This window comes from Octopus bimaculoides, chromosome 14 (genome assembly GCF_046866305.1).
Source record: "Octopus bimaculoides isolate indiv1 chromosome 14, ASM4686630v1, whole genome shotgun sequence".
Classification (NCBI taxonomy): Eukaryota; Metazoa; Mollusca; class Cephalopoda; order Octopoda; family Octopodidae; genus Octopus; species Octopus bimaculoides.
The window spans coordinates 11,172,888-11,195,678 of record NC_142941.1 but is presented as its reverse complement, the minus strand read 5'-3'; the positions used below and the strand labels follow the sequence as shown (position 1 = coordinate 11,195,678).

Genomic DNA, 22,791 nt, shown 5'->3' with positions numbered 1-22,791 from the left:
TTTCATTTGCTTCCTGTTTCTCATCACCCTAATCTTTCTATTTGCCCATCCATCCATCTATTCTGCTATCTATTCATCCATCCATCCATCCATCTATTCATTACTCTATGTATCTATTTATCTAACCATCCATTCATTTATTTATGTATCTCTCTAACTCTCCATATATCTATCTAATTTTTCATTTGTCTATCTAACTATCCATCTATTTGTCTAACCATCCATTCACTATCTCTCAGTGAAGATAAAATGCAAAGTCAACCTCAGTGAAATTTGAACTCTCAGCGCAAAGAGCTATAAAAATTGTTACTAAACATTTTGTGCATTGTGCTGACATTTCTACAAGCTCAATTGCACAGATATGACTATATGCATACATGCATACACACATACATATGTGCACACACTTGGTTGAATACAACTACTAAAACACATGTGCAAACATCTAAATACAGAATATTCATACAGAATATTAGTATGGGTGTATGCAATAACATTTGTGTATGCACTAGATCAACCACATAATTACAAACCCTTGGAACTCTCTTAACCCTTAACTCAAAAAGTCTTGTTCCTTTGTTAGTATCTGGCTTGAAGTCTGTGAAGATGAACTTAAATAATCTCAAAGTAAAACAGGCACACATACACAAGCCATAACTATATATATATATATATATATATATATATATATATATCACTAGTGAGACCTTTAGCCAACAGGTTTTGGAATCTGATGATATGCCATAAAGCCAGGCCCTTAATGGATGTAAAACCTATGGTAACTCCATAAACCAGCCTTATCTAACTTTAATATATACTGCTCTGTAACTTAGAGTGTGCTTTTTTTTTCCAGATGAGTGATAAAAAAAAATATGAGCATGAACTTGGTATCATGTTACATATGTTTCTGTATTTGGTAATTAATTGATTAATAATGTTACACAATAAAATGCAATTCATGCATGCACTTATAAGTGCAATTTACATAATCCTACCAAATATATTGTTGGGCAGGGTCAAAATACAGATAACAAACAAGCAATCATCTGATATAAATAACCAAGAGATAAAAGGTCATATGTAAACCTAGTCATATATATTCAATTTTATTTCCCTCTGTATCTCCACTGATCTCCTCTTCATTTCTTTCTTTCTTTCATCTAACTCGAACTGTCTTCTAGCCTTCTAACCTCATCCGACCTATTGTATTCATCCTGACCTTCATAACTCACCTGTTTTTTTTTTTTTTACCTGACTTATTTAATTAGCTTCACATCTCATCTGCCCCTCATTAAATTTTAACTTCATCTTAAGTTTGCAATCTTCTCTTAATCGCGATATCCTGTCTTAACCATGTAATCATGTATTATTAACCATTTGTATGTATTTTTCTAAGATTTCCTATCTGCTAATATTATCTTCTGGCAAACATGTGGTTTCTGTCTTTGCTTGGTAACATTATATTTTCTTATCCTCACCTTTCATCCTAACTTTCATGTTCTGTTTTAGTCTTTCCGTATTATCATAACTTTATGATTTTAACCTTAACCCTTTAGCATTCAGATTACTCTGTCAAATGTAATGCTTATTTATTCATATTGCTTTGCATTAATCATGCATTATCTCATAGCTTCAAGGCTTCAATGATATAATTGCTTATTTTTAATATGACATTGAGGGTTGGTGTGAGAGGCTAGATCTTGCCAGTTTGAACATAAAGCAGGTAGAATATTTGGGCCAGATATTGACAAGTGACAAATCCCTTAAACCTTTGGGGTCATCGGGGCACCGCAGCCATGCAGCGTATCTAGGGCGAGAAAGCCTGATGGAACCTATCTCTTTCCAGGCTAAACTCATTTTTACAGCTGAGTGGACTGGGGCAAAAGGGAAATGAAGTGTTTTGCTCAAGAACACAATGGTTGCCCAGTCCATGGATCGAAACCACAATCTTACAGTCATGAATCCAACATCTTACCACTAAGCAACACGTCTCCACAGGTCAGATATGGTCAGTTTAAATGCTAAAGGGTTAAAATCATGAAATTTTATTTCGTTTCTTTCCATAGTTTCATATTCAGTTTTAACCTTGCCTCCTTTCTCCTAGCTTTACTTTTCTTCATCTTCCCTTAACATGTATAATCTGTTTTATGTTTGTATCACTTTGTAAGTGGAGGCGCAATGGCCCAGTGGTTAGGGCAGCGGACTCGCGGTCATAGGATCGCGGTTTTGATTCCCAGACCGGGCGTTGTGAGTGTTTATTGAGCAAAAACACCTAAAGCTCCACAAGGCTCTGGCAGGGGATGGTGGCGAACCCTGCTGTACTCTCTCACCACAACTTTCTCTCACTCTTACTTCCTGTTTCTGTTGTGCCTGTATTTCAAAGGGTCAGCCTTGTCACATTGTGTCACGCTGAATATCCCCCGAGAACTATGTTAAGGGTACACGTGTCTGTGGAGTGCTCATCCACTTGCACGTTAATTTCACGAGCAGGCTGTTCCGTTGATCGGATCACCTGGAACCCTCGACGTCGTAAGCGATGGAGTGCCAACAACAACACTTTGTGAATTTTTACTGTCATCTATCATGCTATCTTGCTTTATCAACCTGTCACTAAAATTACTTTGTCAAACAGGGTATTTAGTTTTAGCTTTATCTTGTATCATTCATCTTTTACTTCTTTGACTCATTCTGAAGCCATGCTGGAGCGCCACCTAGAAGTGTTTAGTTGAACGAATTGACCTCTGTATTTGTTTCGTTTTTTTTTTTTTTTTTAAAGTCTGATACTTCTATCAGTACGTTTTGCTAAAACCTTTAGGAAGGGCATCCAGCTGTAGAAACTCTGCCAAATCAGATTGGAGCCTGGTGTAGCCACCTGGTCCACCAGTCCTCAGTCAAATCGTCCAACCCATGCTAGCATGGAAAGCGGACGTTAAACGATGATGATGATGAAGTTACAGGGAAGTTACAGGGATGTAGATAAACCAACACTTGTTTTCAAGTGCTGAGGGAACAAGCGTGAAGACAAAGCTACAAATACACACACACACACACACACACACACACACACACATACATATTTACATATATATATACAACAGGCTCCCACTCAATCTTCATTTACCATATTCACTCACGAGGCATTGGTCAACCCAGGACTATAATAAAAGACACTTGCCCAAGGTGCCACTCAGTGAGACTGAACCCAAAATCATATGTTCACAAAATAAGCTTCTTAACCACAAAACCAATATCTGAGCCTATATACATCATATTTTAAACATACCCTGTTTTCTTAACTTCACATTTTCTGTCTTAACCATTTTTAGACTCAACCGTATATCACGTTTTAGTTTCCGCTGTCATGTTTTGATATCATGTTTTGTCGTGGTTACATTTTTAATTTTTTTTTTTTTACTTTTATAAATTTTATTGTAAGATATCCCTTCGTATTTTTATGCCTTCCTTTAGCACAGTGTGTCATCTCATCCTGAATGTCTTGTCAGAATCCTGCCATCTTATCTTGACGTTGCAAATTTTATCTTTAAAATTTTGACATCTTGTCTTCTTGAAATACTTAATCTTTGTTCAATATCTTATCTTAACTCTGCTGTTTCTTTCTTTATTTAATTTTCTTTTTCAACATTTCTCTCTCTCTCTCTCTCCCCCCCCCTCTCTCTCTCTCTCTCTCTCCCTCCCTCTCTCTCTCTCTCTCTCTCTCTCTCTTTGTCTGTCTGTGCATGATAACTTTGCTGCCTGGAATATTTCTTATTTGATATCTTATGCTAAACTAGACATCCTGACCAAACATAGATACATTGATATATCTATGATGTACCCCCCGCCCTTTTTTTTTTACATTACATCTAACACAGTCTTATCATAATATTTAACACGGCATCTCGCCAGGCTTTGATAACTGAGCTTCAAATGTGATATCCGCTGTTTCTCTGTTAGCCATGATATCCAATACTAACAACAAGTGCAATTGTAAATAAAATTTAAATCTTCACAGTCATGTTCTTGGGTTGATGTAGATGGTGTTTTTGAGGAACATAACGAGCTCTGTTGGAATAGTTGTTTTTTTTCTTTTTCCATCGTATATCTTTTGATAACAACGCACAGCATCTTGAATGATACGTTCAACCTTTGCAAAGCGTTCGACTTTTTGTAGTAATAAGTCACATAGGTCAGAAGTTGAGGAGAAGGTGTTCAAAAATTTCAGTTTGGGTATAAAAAAAAAAAATTATAAAAACCATAATACAACTCTACTCTTGGTATACTAGAACTTGCTAAATGCTGCTTTGGAGCCCAAAACATCCCTATCTATTATCTAATTAAATGTTATGTTGTCCAAATTTTGCTAACGATCTCTATGCTTAGCTGCGTCTTAGTTGTGCTACATCACATTGTACTGGTGTTTGCATGTTTTTAAAAATATGCATGTGTGTACTGAATTATAATATTATATATTTGTGCATGTGTATAACTGTTTTCTGTATGTAAGTGCATGTAAGAATGAATGTGTATGAATATTCACTTATTTTTTTATATATGAATATATATTTAGAGAGAGAGAGAAATGTGTGTGTGTGTGTGTGTGTGTGTGTGTGTGTGTGTGTGTGTGTGTAGATATAAATATTTAGATATGTATTTGATATGCTTCCAATTTCATCCACAAGGGTTTGGCTGCTGCAAGGCTACAGCAAAATATATGCGTACATGATATCACAAAACTCTGTATGCATATGGGTGTGCATGTGTATACATATAAACATACATATATATATCAATAATGATAATAATGATAATGATGATAATGATAATAATAATAATAATAATAATAATAATAATAATAATAATAATAGGGATTATTACAAAGTAGCATTAGCACTACCTTTTATTCTGTTATATATATATATATATATATATATATATATATATGTATGTATATACAGCCTCAAATAGACCTACACATGTTTCTACTGAATTGATTAGTAACTGTTGAATAACTTGTTTTGAATATCTAACTGCGAGCAAACTGGTAAATGTTTGGAGAAATCCCTTACTAATTACCAATATAAATATATACATATATATATATATAACACACACACGTGTATATATATATATATATATATATATATATATGTATACACACACGTGTGTGTGTTTATCCATTTGTGAATTTTTGTGTCACAATTATAAATGTATAGTTTACAGCTCTAAACGTTTTGTCACCCCTCTAAATGTCTTGCCCAACCTCTAAAAGATTGGCCACACCTCAAAATATCTGACCCAACCTCTAACTGTTTGGCCACACCCCTAAACGTTTGGTCAACAACTTTCCTTTGCTGTTCTTGACTCTAGGATGCATCAAGGTCATTCCCTCAGAATAGGGTGGGGACCATAGGTTTCCCTAAGGAAAGGCCTTCTTCTAAGTTCTTGTTTTTGAATGAATTGTCATCAATGTTTCTGTAACTTTGCTTTTTTTCTAGGTAGGGGAATTGGCCCTACAGAAACCCAGTTTTACCTCTACAAGTGGGCAATCCATATTAGCCTAGCCTCTATCCTTTGACCTGTCCAGCACAAGAAGCCCTACCAAAAGCTTGCACTCTTCTGACGTAGCTCTTTGGCTGTTGAGGAATGCAAGCCACTGCACCCTTGTGGTGGACTGACACCTCTAGATGTTTTGCCATGCCTCTAAATGCTTGACCACACCTATTAACGTTTGACCATGCTTCATTGCTGCTCAAAAGTTCTCTGCTGCATGCATTCATTCAAACTATTATGAATGGTAACTCTGTGTGTGTGTGTGTGCGTGCTTGTGTGCTTGTGTGACAGTGTTTGTGTGTGTGTACATTTTTATTCATTGTTTTTTTTCTGTTCTATTTCTCTCCAGATATTCTTGCAAGCAAAAGAGATGAATCTAAAAGTAAGTCTGTTTTAGAATCCTTTCTTTGACTTCACCCATGCTTGTAACTATTTGTCTATATAAACATTTGACCACACCTCTTTAATGTTCAGCCCGACCTCCAAGTGTTTGGTCACACCTCTAAATGTATGGTCACAACTATAAATGTTCCACCATACTTCTAAATGTTTGGCCACACCTTTAAATGTGTAGTTTACAGCCCTAAACCTTTTGTCACACCTCTAAATGTTTGATCACACCTCTAAATGTTTAACCACACCTCTAAATGTTTGGCCCAGCCTATAAGTGTTTGGCCACACCTCTAAATTTTTGGTCACAACTATAAATCTTTAGCCATACTTCTAAATGTTTGGCCACACCTCTAGATATATTGTTTACAGCCTTAAACCTTTCGTGTCACCTCTAAATGTTTGGCCACACCTCTAAATGTATAGTTTACAACCCTACACCTTTTTTCACACCTCTAAATGTTTGACCACACCCCTGAGTGCCTTCCTGATACAATGAAACATCCCCTTATCATTTATTCTTATCAGTTACCTGGCAATGTCTACCTAGAATGTTCCAGCAAAAACTGGAAGCCTGGTAGCTACGGTGAAGGCTGTAGCATTTAGTAGTAACAGTAGTTACCTGTTGTTCTTATTAATGTTGCCAGTGATGATGATGATGATGATGGTGTTGCTAGTTAACTAGAAGTGGTGATGGGGATGGTGGTGGCAGTCATGCCAGTGTTTGTCAAAAGCTGGCATGAATGAAACAATTGTTGTGGTAGTGATGATGATTTAGACATTGATAGAGATGGCAAGGTTTCCAAATGCCCTTGTTATTTTTGTTATAGTTGTTGTTGTCATTTATGCCCAGCTCAGCGACACTGGTGGGCTTTTTGACACAGGGGGAGCTCTGATTCTGGTACCAGTGCTTGCAATGCTAGCACCTGTAAATGTGGACAGAACATGCTGCAATGTTCTATCATTGAAATAATGAACTGTAGATACCTTTAATCAAGGAGTCTCTGATACATTTCTCAACATGACTAAAAAATAACTAACCTTAACCCTAACCCTAACCCTAACCTGTATTTTGAACTAGTGTTTGATAAGTGCCAATGCACAAAACTATCAGCCCTTGTATCACTTGTAACTTTTGCTCTGTATATATATATATATATATATATATATATATATATATATATATACACACGAGTTGTGATCAATAAGTATCCAGACTGTTGCCATAGTAACAAAGCTAAAGCACACAGAGTGAAGCTACTCGGCAAAAATTGACCTTGAACTCTGCTGTGCATGTGCAGTAAGTTTTAACGTTCTAGTTCACTTCTGCTGTTTACAGCAGTGCATGGAAGGAAGGTGTGTAGCGTGTGATCATTGCATTGACCATGAGAGTGAAAGCTGTCATGGCAATACCTGCTCAGAGGCCTATGCAAAGTTGCAGAAACTGTATGGCGAGGAGTGTATGAGCCACACACAAGTGTGCAAGTGGTTCATTCGTTTCCAAGATGGCTGAAAAAAGTCAATATTGATGAACATTCTGGGAGACCTGCAGCCAGCAGAACTGAGAAAAATATCGCTAATGTGTGTAGAGCTATGAAGGGAAATCGTCAAATCACCATCCGTGAGTTATCAGAGGTTATGCAGATGAGTTACGGTTCAGTTCAGTCCATTATCACTGAAGATTTGGGTATGAAGCACGTGTCTGCCAAGTTTGTGCTAAAACTGCTTTCAGCTGAGCAAAAAGACACTTGGGCTTCAGATGCACAAGATCTCCTTGATCTTGTCCAGAATGATGAACATTTTGTGTAGGCATCTGAGCAGGTATCACCAAGGTTTTTAGCAAAATTTGATGCAAATTCTCTGATCAACTTTCTCTGTCATGGTCAATACTATGATCACACACTATACACCTTCCTTCCAAGCATTGCTGTAAACAGCGGAAATGAGCTAGAACGTTAAAACTTCGTGCATATGCACAGCAGACTTCAAGGTCAATCTGTGCCAAGCGGTTTCATTCTGCATGCTTTAGCTTCGTTACTATGGCAACAGTCTGGATACTTATTGATCAGACCTCGTATATACACAGAGACACACAAGCACATGTAAAATATACATGCAAATATTAATTGCTGGCCCTTTAAAAAGTCATATACATGTATGAATCTATGAGGACGAGTAAGAAAGTAATACAATTTCTATTTGTATTACTTTTTGACTAAGCTTTGTATTTCCAAAGGTTAGACAAAAAATAAGGGAAATAAAAATTGCTTTACTTCCTAGCTCACCCTCCTATATGTGTATACTTATGTGCGTGTATGTAGAGAGAGAGAGAGAGAGAGAGAGAGAGAGAGAGAGAGAGGGAGGGAGAGAGAGAGATCGTGTGTCTTTTAATCTTTATTCTCTTACTCTACTCTCCTTTGTCTCTGTTTCTAAATATTTATCTTGCTCATTCTCTTACTTTCACTTTCATTCTTCTCTCTCTCTCTCTCTCTCTCTCTCTCTCTCTCTCTCTCTTTCTTCTTTCATCTTTGTCTCGCTATCTTTCTTCCATTTTATTTCCCTTCCTCTTCTTCTACTTGCACTTGCACTCATTTCCATCCTTCACTCACCCTCATTCATTCCCATCTATCATTCACATCCACTCATTTCCTTCCCTCACTCACATTCACACATTCATTCATTTTCATCTCTCATTCAGTCATTTCTTTCTCTCATTCCTATTAATTCATTTCTTTCCCTCATTTTCATTCACATATTTCCTTCTTTCACTCATATTTTTTCAGTCCCTTCCCTCAGTCACACTCATCTAATCCTTTCTCTCCCATTCACTCATTTCCTTCCCTCACTCATTCAATCCTTTCCCTCAATCACACTCATTCAATCCCTCTCACTCATTCAATCCTTTCCTCCATTCACACTCATTCACTCCCTTCTCTCACTCCCATTCATTCATTTCCTTCCCTCACTCATACTCATTTACTCCCTTCTCTCATTCATTCCCTTCCCTCACATGCACACTCATTCAATCCTTTCCCCCACTTACACTCATTCATTCCCTTCTCTCACTCCCATTCATTCATTTCCTTCCCTCACTCATATTCATTCAGTCACTTTTCTCACTCCCATTCATTCATTTCCTTCTCACACTCATTCCCTTCCCTCACATGCACACTCATTCAATCCTTTCCCCCACTCACACTCATTCATTCCCTTCTCTCACTCCCATTCATTCATTTCCTTCCCTCACTCATACTCATTCAGTCACTTTTTTCTCACTCCCATTCATTCATTTCCTTCTCACACTCATTCCCTTTCCTCACATGTACACTCATTCAATCCTTTCCCCCACTCACACTCATTCACGCCCTTCTCTCACTTCCATTCATTCATTTCCTCCCTTCACTCGCACACTTCTTCATGTCCATCCCTCACTCACTCATTCACTCATTTCCTTCCTTCCCTCACTCACACTCACTTATTTCCTTCATGCCTACTTATTTTTTCTCGTCCCTTTCTTCTCTCTCTCTCTCTCTCTCTCTCTCTCTCTCTCTCTCTCTCTCCTCTCTCTCTCTCTCTCTCTCCTCTCCTTCCAGCCCTGTAGCCCTTATATCTTACAACTATTTCCCTACTTCTACCCCTTTATTTATAGATATGGCTCCCTATGATGCTGATTCTTCTCGCATCTCTCAGAACCGATGGTTGCCAGACGGAGAGAAAGCTCTCTACATGTCAACCACCATTGGAAAGTTCCATTCAACCACTACTACCACCACCACCACTACTACCACCAACACCACCATCACCTCTACCACCACCACTAAAGGTACACTCAGTTATATTGTTTCTAAAAAAAAAAATTTTTAATAAATAAATAAATAAATAAATAAATAAATAAATCATCCTGCTACCATTCTAACCATTGCCACTACCACCACCACTGCCACCACCAACACCACTGCCACCACCATCACCACCACTGTCACCACCCTTTGTGTAACATTGCTAACCTTTGCCTGTTTGCATGTAATGGAATTTCTTTCCCCTCCATGGTCAGAAATGTCTTTGCAGAATTATGGAAATGAACAACACTACTTTTATGGCAGAGACACGCATTAGAAAAAATAATAAGGTACTCAGATATCTGGATGGTTGTACATTTACAGATTTTAATTCATATGTCACATGTTTTATAAATTTTATAAATTAGCTCTTGCACCTATTCTTGTAGGGTTTTCAAATTTTGAAAACCCTACATCTAGTTCAATTTGAAAACCCTACAAGAATAGGTGCAAGCGCTAATTAATAAAACATGTGACATATGAATAAAAATCTGTAAATGTACAACCATCCAGATATCTGAGTACCTTATTATTTTTCCTAATATATATATATATATATATATATATATATACATACAGCATGGAAAGTGGATGTTAGGCAACAACCATGATGATAATGATACATATACATACATACATATATATATATATACACACACATATATATAAACACACATGTATACATGCATATATATATACATATATATATATGTTTGTATACATATATATATATATATATATATATATATATATATATATATATATATATATATATGCATGTATATATATATATGTATGTATGTATATATAAATATGTATGTATGCAATGATGATGCCGTTGAGTGGTAGGTCCTGAAATGGCACTCATTCTCTCCTAAAAAACTTGCTGACATCTGGTATGTGAAACTATCAACTGATAGCACTTGCATCTGCAAATTGCTTGCGAAAAATCTAAACAAAAAAAAAAATCACATACAATAGGCTTCTTTCAGTTTCCATCTACCAAATCCACTCCCAGCACTTTGGTTCAAGGGCTGTAGTATATAAGAACCTTGTTCCAAAGTGCCATGCAATGAGATTAAACCCGTAAGCACACATTCAATTACACATAAATATTATAATTTTTTTCACTTCTCTTTTTTTTCTCTGCTTCCACATTACAAATTCCTACTTATTTACAATTAATTGAACTGCCCCGAATACATAGCAAAAAAAAAAAAAAAGACTATAATCTAAAATCCTGTTCCTCCACCCTATCTCCCCTCTCTCTCTCTTTCTCTCTCCCTCTCTCTCCCTCTCTCTCTCTCTGCATTTATTTTTCTCTTGCGTTGGTTAAGAGATTTATTTTCAGTTATGTGTTTCTAGGTTCAATACTTTGATATTTTTATAGACAGAGACTCAGGTTGATGGAAACTGTGTAGATGCACATTATGTGTGTGTGTGTGTAAGGTTTCAAGCTGGCAGATTCGTTAGCACGCCGGGCGAAATGCTTAGCGGTATTTCGTCTGTCTTTACGTTCTGAGTTCAAATTCCGCCGAGGTCGACTTTGCCTTTCATCCTTTCGGGTTGATAAATTAAGTACCAGTTGCATACTGGGGTCAATCTAATCGACTGCCCTCCACCCCACCCACCCAAATTTCAGGCCTTGTGCCTGTAGTAGAAAGGATTTCTTATGAGACGTGTCTAACCCTGAGGAAATACTACCTGGCTTGGAAACAGACAAGGGTTAGCAACAGGAAAGGCATCTGGTTGCAGAAAATCTACATCCTCAAATTCCATCCAACCCATGCAAGCATCAGAAAGTGGATATTAAGCGATGAGGATGATGATGATGATACAGTACTCATCTCTTCCTAATTTATGATCTTGTGTCTACTGTTAACAACTATTAATATGATTGATCTGATTGTACTATAATGATGCTGCTGTTCGTGTCGTTGTTATTGTAAAATCATTAAATACCCTCTTTCTGCCTTCTAGGTACCACGATTTCCAGCCCCGTGAATACCGGCCAGGAAGTAGATACACGTATGATCTCTTTTGTTTTTCATTTCTTTTTTTTATTTGTTTCAGTCGTTAATTAAACTGTGGTCATGCTGGAGTAATTTGCTTTGCATGGTTTTAGTGAAGAAAATTAACTACAGTATATTTGTTTTTTTTAATTAGGTCTGATGCATAATCTGTCAGTCTATTTTGCCAAAGTGCTGAGTTATGGCGGACATAAATGAACCAACACCATTTGTCAAGCTGTGGATTTGAGACAAACACAAAGACACGCACACACACACACACACATACACACACACACACACACACACATACATACAAACATAAATACATACATGTGTGTATATATATATATGTATATATCAGTAGAGCACTAACAGCACCGTCCGAGCGTGTTCATTGCCAGAGCAGCTGTCTGGCTTCCGAGCTAGTGGCGGCCCATAAATAGCACCATTTGAGCATAATTGTTACCAGCGTCGCCTTCTAACACTTGTGCTGGTGGCACATTAGAAAATCATTTGAGCGAGGTCATTGCCAGTGCCACTGGACTGGCTCCCATTGCAGGTGGCACGTAGAAAACACCTTTTGAGCAAGGCCGTTGCCAGTAGCGTGCAATTGGCCCTTATGCCGGTGGCACGTAAAAGCACCCACTACACTCTCGGAGTGGTTGGCGTTAGGAAGGACATCCAGCTGTAGAAACTCTGCCAAATCAGATTGGAGCCCGGTGCAGCCTTCTGGCTTGCCAGTCCTCTCTCTCTCTCTCTCACACACACACACTTACACACACATGCGCTCACACATTATCTTCATCTTTTAAAACGTTCTCGTTTTCTCTCCCTCTTATAATACACTCATACTTCCTTTCTCTCACTCTCTCTTACTTTCATTTTCACTTTCTCTTCCACGTACCTCCACTGCACTCCATAACAGTTCCTCATCTGTTTCTCTTTCCAGGTTCCGACCGTGTACTTCGACCAATGATATTGACTAAACAGCTTGATCTCCCTTGCTATGAATATCCTCCATATGTGTCCACCTCTACACCACGCACCAATCTAGCCAAAGAACTCGAGAAATACAACCGGCCACCCACTGAATTCCAAACATATCAATCAAAACTCTATCCCGGCAAACCCATTGCTCCCAAACCGAAAGACTCAAGCATTGATCGACCAAACATCTTGAGCAAACGGCCAAACTACAAACCGCAGTATCGATATGATCCTCAAGTCCCTGTTGCCCTTAACCTCTCCACAAAAGCAGCGGCGGCGGCAGCTGCAGCAGCTGCTGCTTCCACGACTGCTTCTACGACTAATACAGTAAACTGTGTGACGAACGGCTCCGGGCTGGACCTCACCATGAAACCAATGCCTGGCGCATCAGTGGCCGGGGGTACCAGCTTCGACGTCGGTGAATGTCACTGCAGGACTGACGACGACGGCCACCACGACCATTGCCAGCATCACGACCACGACGTCGCTACCGGGCGGCAACATGCCACTGACGAGCCGCAGCAACACCAGCAACGGCAGCACTAACAGCAGCAGCCCTGGCAATTGTGCAATTGCTATTGCTGCCGCCACTGCTGCTGCTGCCGCCGCTGCTGCCAGTGGCGGTGGTGGTGGTGGTGGTGGTGGCAGTGGTGGTGGTGGTGGTGCTGCTGGTGGTGTCGGCGGCGGTGGTGGTGCAGGTACTGGTCTCATGGAAACAGCAAACGTCAATGTCATGCAGCAACAGCAGCAGCAGCAGCAACAACAACAACAGCAACAACAACAACTCCAACAACAACAGCACCCACACCAAAACCACCACCATCAACAACAACAACAACAACAACAACAACAACAGCATCAGCAACAACCACCTCCACCGCCACCACCACCCCCACATCAACATCAACAACAACAACAACAATCACCACATCATCAACAACAACAACAACTTCAGCAGCAGCAGCAACCCCAACACACTGTACACCAGGTGTCTCAGCCTGATACAGGGACCTTATCTTCTCATCAAACACACCATCATCAGCAGCAGCAGCCTGATGACCTTATGGTTTCCTCTTCCCCATCAGCACTTTCAGTTGTCACATCCATACCTGCCTCACTTTCATCGCCACCTTTGAACACTGCTATATCATCATCATCATCATCATCAAAAGGAGATTACAATGGCTTGCCTGTATCACCAGTAAACGTTCCTGCCTTGGAGAAAACAGTCTGTGTCAATGGGTAAGTTCCAATTGCTTTCTTTTTTTTTCGCATCTTTAACCTGAGAACCCCTACACAGCTTAGTGTAGGGGTTCTCAACTGAGGTCCGTATGACCCTTAAAGGTCCACATAGATCTTGTTGCTAAAATTTATGTGCCCTAAATCAGTTATACCACTACGATTCTTTCTCTCTTCTCTGTGTTCCCCAGTTCTTTTATTTTTCCCCGTCTGCACACTCTTGACTAAATACAACACACAACTTTATCCCCCCTCTCCTTTTCTCTTTTTTTTTCTTTCTTGCCTTCTTCTCCATATCCACCTATGTTGATATCTAAACAATGAACAAAGTATCCTTTTCATAAGAATACATGCTATGCTGAAACATATGTAGCAATGCATTAATAAGAATATAAAAATCTCCATATAAAAAACAATGAACAAAGTATCCTTTTCAAAATTCTTGTTTCTATCAATACATTCATCTGTTTAGTACTGTGCAAGAATTCACAAGCACCACCATTAATTCATTGGTGTAGAACAATTAATATCCTGAAGTCTAAACAACAAGGCAATCCCATGAACATTAATGTAAAAATTGCCTGAAGAATTATGCATGTCAAATAAATGGACTCTCCTAGGTTCCATGGATGTTATAAATAATATTTGATAATATGCTATGGATGTAGTGAGGTAGTATCATAAAAATGCATGCAATGCCGAAACATATGTAGCAATGCATTGATAAAAATATAAAAATCTCCATATAAAAAACAATGAACAAAGTATCCTTTTCAAATTTCTTGCCTCTATCAATACATCCATCTGTTTAGTACTGTGCAAGAATTCACAAGCCCCACCCATTAATCCAGCAGAATTTTTTGATTGGTGTAGAACAATTAATATCCTGAAGTCTAAACAACAGGGGTTAGGGTTAGGGTTAGGGTTAGGGTTGATGACTTTCCTATCATTGATCCTTACCTGTTTCTAAACAAGGTGATATTCCGTCATGCTCGGACATGTTTTCATGGCAGATTTAGAAAGGAACAGACACTGCTTATTTGAGAGTGATGATCATTTACAGCTGTCACGTAATGCCAAGACAAGGAGACACAAACACACATGCACACACACGTACACACCCACACATGTGCACTCCTGTTTCCAAGCAACATAATATTTCCCCATGGAAAGACTCGAGTTTACAGAATTTTGGAAATAAATTATATTCATTTATAGCCAACAAGCAATCAATGTCAAGGCAAGAAGACACATACACTCACACTCATATATATATACACACACACACACACACACACACACATATATATATATATATATATATATATATATATATATATATATATTCATGTATGTGTATGTGCGTGTGCATGTGTAAATATATTTATATATACACATACACACATACATACATATGTATATATATTTTCGGTTGGTGCATAATTATTGGGGCTTTTTTTCAACAAATTTTTATTCAACAAAAACAATGACAACATGTAACAAAGCATCTTTAAATGATTATTGCGGAGCATATTCACCATCTACTTCAATTACGGCTTCCTATTTGCTTGGCAGACGGTCAGACCATCATTTAAAGATGTTTTTGTTAAATATTGTTATTGTTTTTGTTGAATAAAATTTGTTGAAAAAAGTCGCAATGATTATGCACCAACCTAATATATATATATATATATATATATATGCATGCATACATAATGTGTGTATATGTGTATATATATGCATACATATATACATATATACGTATGTGGAAATGCATGGCTTAGTGGTTAGGTTGTTGCCCTCATGGTCATAAGATTGTGGTTTCGATTCCTGTATGGGGTGACACATTGTGTTCTTGAGTAAAACATCTTCATTTTCCATTGCTCCATTCCAATCACATGACTGGCCTTATGAGCTTCTGGCTTGGAAAGGACCTTTGGTTCTGATATGTATGTATGTATGTATGTATGTATGTATATGGCTGGGTTTCACACTCTTTCCATCTACCAAATCCACTCACAAAATTTTGGTTGTCTTCAGATTTTTGTAGAAGACACTTGTCCATGCGGTGGGATAGAACCAGAAACCTTGTAGTTGAGAAGCAAACTTCTTAACCACACACCCATGCCTGTGTCTAATAACGTGTGTCAATAAATGAAGTGCCAGTTGAATACTTGGGTGTATTAAACTGAGTACACCCACTGATGACGGAGGCGCAATGGCCCAGTGGTTAGGGCAGCGGACTCGCGTTCATAGGATCGCGGTTTCGATTCCCAGACCGGGCGTTGTGAGTGTTTATTGAGCGAAAACATCTAAAGCTCCACGAGGCTCTGGCAGGGGATGGTGGCAAACCCTGCTGTACTCTTCCACCACAACTTTCTCTCACTCTTACTTCCTGTTTCTGTTGTGCCTGTAATTCAAAGGGTCAGCCTTGTCACACTGTGTCACGCTGAATATCCCCGAGAACTACGTTAAGGGTACACGTGTCTGTGGAGTGCTCGGCCACTTGCACGTTAATTTCACGAGCAGGCTGTTCCGTTGATCGGATCAACTGGAACCCTCGACGTCGTAAGCGACGGAGTGCCAACAACACCCACTGATGGTATTTAGTTATGACCATCTATGTTCTGAGTTCAAAACTCGTCGTGGTGCTTGGCAGGACAGGGAGAGAGAGACGTCACTTTCTTGTCTTTCGCTGGAAATGATGAAGAAAGGATGAAGGGGCAATCATCAAATAGTAAGGATCGATAAAAATTCATTACAACCCTCTCACAGAACTTGGAATCATAAAGGCGGTGAGCTGGCAGAAACGTTAGCATGCTGGGCGAAATGCTTTACGTTCTGAGTTCATATTCCACGGAGGTCGACTTTGCCTTTCATCCTTTCAGAGTCAATAAATTAAGTACCAGTTGCATACTGGGGTCGAACTAATCGACTGGCCTCCCTCCCACAAAATTTCAGGCCTTGTGCCTAGAGTAGAAAAGAACTTGGAATCAACATCAGCATCTTCTGCATCACCACTATCGTTTATCAATATCATCATCATCATTGTTATCAGTTTTATAATTTCTTCTCTGTACCAACAAAACATCTACAGACTACAGAGTAATGTAATCAAGGCCATTAACAAATTACAGTCTCTCTCTATCTCTCTCTCTAGCTTGTGTATTGTTAATTTATCTAATTATCTATCTATCTCTGTTGATCTATTTAACTGTCTCCTTATCTGTCAATCTCACTGTCTATTTATCTATTGATTGTCTGTCTGACTATCTATCTATCTATATCTATTTACCTATCTATCTATCTATCTATCTATCTATCTATCTATCTATCTATCTACCAAACTAGCTATCTATCTATTTATCTAGCTATCTCTATTTATCTATCAATCTCTATCAATCTCTCTATCTATCTATCTATCTAGCTAGCCATTTATCTGTCTGTCTGTCTATCTATCTATCTATCTCTATCAATCTCTCTATCAACCTCTCACTTTGTCTATCTAACTAGCTAGCTATCCATTTATCTGTCTATCTATTTATTTATCAATCTATTTATCTATCTATCTATCTATCTATCTATCTATCTATCTGTTTATCTATGTATCTATCTGTTATCTATCTATCTATTTATCTATCTACCTATTTATCTCTCTAACTATCTGCTTGCCTCTCTTCCTCCCCCCCCCCCACTTTATCAACAACATCTATAGACCATATAACCGACTGCATGAGGGTGTTGGTGCTGGTGGATCTGCCCAGTTAGACAGCCGCACAGATCTCTGTCAAAATAATCAACAACTACAATCTATAAATGTCAGCATCTGTGTTTTCTTTACCCTCTACCAGCCACAAATCCCCACCACCACCATCACCACCCACACAGCAACAACAAACTCCTGTGTCTGCCACTTTTTGCTTTATATTCTAAAATCCTGACAAAGCAAGGATTAGCAACATCTGCTGTGAAACAAATTAATTTGAGATTAAGGTTAACGGAAAAGACATAACAGACAACTGACTGTCATATTGCCCTTTCCTTTGTTACAGTCAAAACTTATTAAAGCAGATTTACACACACATACACAAACACAAACACATGCACATGCATGCACACTCTCACACTTGTGCATTCATTTCAAGGGGTCAAATTGGCAGAGGTGTTTAGAACATTTGACAAAATATTTTGCAGTATGTATCTCGGTTCTGTACAGGTATAGCTATGTGGTAAGAATCTTGCTTCTCAACCACATGGTTCTAGGTTCAGTCCCACAGTGTGACACCTTGGGAAAGTGTATCCTTCTACCATATCCTTGGGCTGACCAAAGCCTTTGTGAGTAGACATGGTAGATGGAAACTGAAAGATGCCCATCGTAAATATATATATTATTATTTGTTCGTTCCCGTCTCGACTATGAAAGGTCTTTGTATATTTTTACTGGTCATAATTACTCTTACCAATAATTCATTTCTGATGAAGAATCTAATTTTTATTTCAAGAAGAGTTTTTCGTTTTTTATCTTTGGAATTGATTAGACTGCGAAACAATTTGCAGAATGTATATTGGTTCTGTACCAACCTGGATTATGAATTAAAGATCATCTACACCTACAATTTTTCCTTTCCTTATACTTCATATATATATCATCATCATCATCATCATTTAACATCTACTTTCCATGCTAGCATGGGTTGGACTATTTTTTTAATTGAGTTTTAGATTATATGGAAGTTGCTATGTCCTATATGTGTTGCTATGATTTATAAAACAAAAGATATTTAAGCTGGTGAGAATATTTATAGTTAAAAGTTAAACCAGATACTGTCCTGACATTTACACCTTAAATTCAGGCATGTCCCCTTTGTGTAACAGATACTATCCAATCCAACACCTGCATAGGAGTATTTAAATGTTTTCCTGTGCAGGTGCAGACATCTCAAGGCCTGTTCAAGTCAACTGTTAAGCAACTGGTGTTTGTTTCGATATAAAAATCTGGTAAACTTCCTCTATGCACAAGTTACACCTTTTACCTCATGTTATATAAGATACAGCTGTACTAATTTTTCCCCATTCTATACTAAAGCTAACATTTTTATCAAACTTACTCAAGCTAATGATATGCATCTTAATTCTATCCTTAAACAAGCTTAAATAGTTTGCCAGTTTCAATTTGAAGTTTGTCAAGGTTTCACCTATATAAATGTAGGAATTTCCCTCTGACGTAATCCTAAATCAGTATGCTAACTTTTCCCTCATACACAGTGTATTTAAGGGATAAACTTCATTTTGTCTACAATTGCAGCGATTCCTTTCCTTATTATTTTTACCTATGCTAATGGGACTCAAACTAGATATCATCCTTGTATGTGTATCTATTGATCTGCTATTGTTTACATTCCATCTATTGTCACCAGTTCCCAGGCTATTATTTCTAACAATTCCTATACTTGGTCTGATCTGTATAGGAATTTTGACAGTTGCCTCCCCTACACTGCTTCCCTCCATTCGGCTGCTTGCTTCTCCACAGTTATATTTAATCATATTATTTAGGGTCCATCCCTGTTGGTTACTTAACTTTATCATCATCGTCATCATCATCATCATTATCTTCATGCAAAACGACAAAATTGTTATTACTTTTATGGTAACTGGGTCTCTCTTTACTCTTTTACCTGTTTCAGTCATTTGACTGCGGCCATGCTGGAGCACTGCCTTTAGTCAAGCAATTCGACCCCAGGACTTATTCTTTGTAAGCCTAGTACTTATTCTCTTGGTCTCTTTTTGCCAAACCGCTAAGTTACGGGGACGTAAACACACCAGCATCGGTTGTCAAGCGATGTTAGGGAGACAAACACAGACACACTAACATATACACACACATACATACATATATATATATATATATATATATATATATATATATATATATATATACATATATACGACGGGCTTCTTTCAGTTTCCGTCTACCAAATCCACTCACAAAGCTTTGGTTGGCCCGAGGCTATAGTAGAAGACACTTGCCCAAGGTGCCACGCAGTGGGACTGAACCCTGATCCATGTGGCTAGTAAGCAAGCTACTTGTCACACAGCCACTCCTATGCCTTATTTGTATAATTTTTATAGTTTTTTACTTTCAACATAATGGTGCACCACCTCACTACAGGTAAAACGTTCAGGAATGGTTAAATCTTAAATTTGAGGTGAGGTGGATAAGACAACATGGAGCAATTGAGTGGTCATCACGATCATTAGACCTAACACCACCTGATTTTTTTCTTATGTGTGTATTGAAAGATCTTGTTTACTCCCTCAAACTAAAAACAATTCATGAATTAAAACAAACAATTTCTGATAAATTTTTTGCAATTAACATGGAAATGTATCAAAAGGTTTGCGGAAGTGTTGCTGGTAGTGTTCAGCATTGTACTGAAAATTAAGGGGAGCATTTTGAACATGTTAATTAAATTTTTTATCATAATGAATTGTGTTATTTTGGTGGAGCAATACTTAATAAGTCTCTTGAAACTACTGCATTTTATTTTCATTTATTGTTTTTTTTTTTTTTTTCATTTCTTTAACTACTGTAATAAATTTTTGTACAATAAAAAATGGTTCCGGGTTCAGTCCCACTGCGTGGCACCTTGGGCAAATGTCTTCTAATATAGCCTCGGGCTGACTAAAGCCTTGTAAGTGGATTTGGTAGGCGGAAACTGAAAGAAGCCCATCGTATATATATATACATATGTGTGTGTGTGTGTGTGTGTGTGTGTGTGAGTCTGTGTTTATCCCCCCACCGTCGCTTGACAACCGGTGTTGGTGTGTTTACGTCCCCGTAACTTAGCGGTTCGGCACAAGAGACTGATAGAATAACTACTAGGCTTTTACAAAGAATAAGTCCTGGGGTCGATTTGTTCGATTAAAGGTGGTGCTCCAGCATGGCCGCAGTCAAATGACTGAAACAAGTAAAAGAAAAAAAGAATAAAAGAAAGAATAAAAAATTACTAAAGAAAAAAAAAATTTTTGTACTATAAGAATTACTAAATAGAAAGGGTGTCATTTCTGCTGCACCCTCTATATCTATATTTCAATTGAGTTATTATTATTATTATTGGGAGTTCTACTTATTTATTTATCTATTTATTTATCTATTTATTTATTATATCTTTCTCCGTTTTCTTCTTCTGCTTAGACAAACTTTCCTACCTTTTCGGACAAAACCTTTTGTAACCTTCGTCCTGTCTTTGTCCTTATATGTTTTTAATTGATATTAGCTCTTGTGGCCAATAAAACGAATTAATTATTATTATTATTATTTAGACCAACCATAAAGCAATGGGTCGTACACTGGTAATAACAATTCTTAACTTAATCCTTTCTGTTTTTCTCTGTCTTAACAGAATAGCAAGTCCGAAAAGTCCAAGTTCGTTGAGCAAGGCATCTCCAATAAGCAGCACACCACCGCGAACATCACGTGAAGGGCGAGAATTAATTCATTGCCCAACCCCTGGATGCGACGGCAGTGGACATGTCTCAGGAAATTATGCATCTCATCGAAGTTTGTCTGGCTGTCCGCTAGCGGATCGAGCGACGGTTCTTGCTAGCCATGTTGAACAAAAGTAAGTAAAACGAAATACTGGAAAAATAAGATGATGCAACACTGCACTTATATACACATATGTAGATATATGTCCGATGTGTGTATGTGTGTGTAACTATATAGATATATGTGTGTGTGTGTGTTTGTGTGTACATATATATATATATTTATACACATACATACATAGATGTTTATATGTATATATATATATATGTATATGTATATATATATATATATATATATATATATATTTATGTATGTATATATATATATCAAAGATGAATAAAGGTATATTCAATACTATAAAAGATAAATTCTTGATTTTTATTAAAATTCCCTTCCCTTTAAGTAATCATATGCCTTGTGTTAATTGGAAGCCATGTCCAAATATGAAAAGGAGATAATCTCGGGAATCAGGGAATCCACTGAAATTAACATGCCATTAAGGAAAAGATAATTTGATAGAAAGGGAGCTAAAAGGACAGCTGTGCATGTGTGTTTCTGCCTCAGATGTCATCAGCACAGCTGATTTTCTACCTTAACTCTAGCAGACAAGATACTTACACACACACACACTTATACATATATAACATACATACCTACACACACACACACACACACACACACACACATATATATATATGATGGACTCTTCCATCGTTAGATGACATTTGAGGGTTTGGCAATTTTTTGCCAAACAACCACACAGATGATTTGTTTACGGTGATCAAATCAACATTACCTGTGCAGGTGCAACGGGTGCCACACGTCAGGTGAAGAAATGATTGCAAAGCAACATTAAACGAAGCGCTTTGCTCAAGAGCACAATGCAACGCCCAGTCTGGGAATTGAAAGCATGATCTCGCAACCATTAGTACAACACCCTAACCACTAAGCCATACACCATACTTATTTGCTTAAAGGTGAGAGTCACTTTGATGTTTTGGCTAGGATTGCTTCTGAAAGCAGGAGTTGATTATAGGCCATCATCATCATCATCACCACCACCACTACCACCATCATCATCATCATTTTAACCTCTTCCTTTCTTTACTGGTTTGGCTTGGACAGGCTTTTTTCTAAAGGCAATGTTTTAGGGCTGTATGCTCTTCATGATGTCTGCCTTTTTTTCTTTTTTTGCCCCTTACAACACCTCAACAGGTTGATAAAC

The 22,791-nt window shown here is 37.9% G+C and overlaps 1 protein-coding gene across 1 annotated transcript in view; it reads left to right on the top strand.

Moving 5' to 3' along the window:
- LOC106874842 (uncharacterized) overlaps positions 1 to 22,791 on the top strand; it is a 169,701-nt gene that overhangs the window by 101,412 nt on the left and 45,498 nt on the right. Inside the window, 6 exon segments of the mRNA XM_089362299.1 lie at positions 5,900 to 5,932; positions 9,590 to 9,763; positions 11,760 to 11,807; positions 12,741 to 13,309; positions 13,311 to 14,020; positions 21,421 to 21,639. Of these exon segments, the coding sequence (XP_089218425.1) occupies positions 5,900 to 5,932; positions 9,590 to 9,763; positions 11,760 to 11,807; positions 12,741 to 13,309; positions 13,311 to 14,020; positions 21,421 to 21,639 (1,753 nt within the window).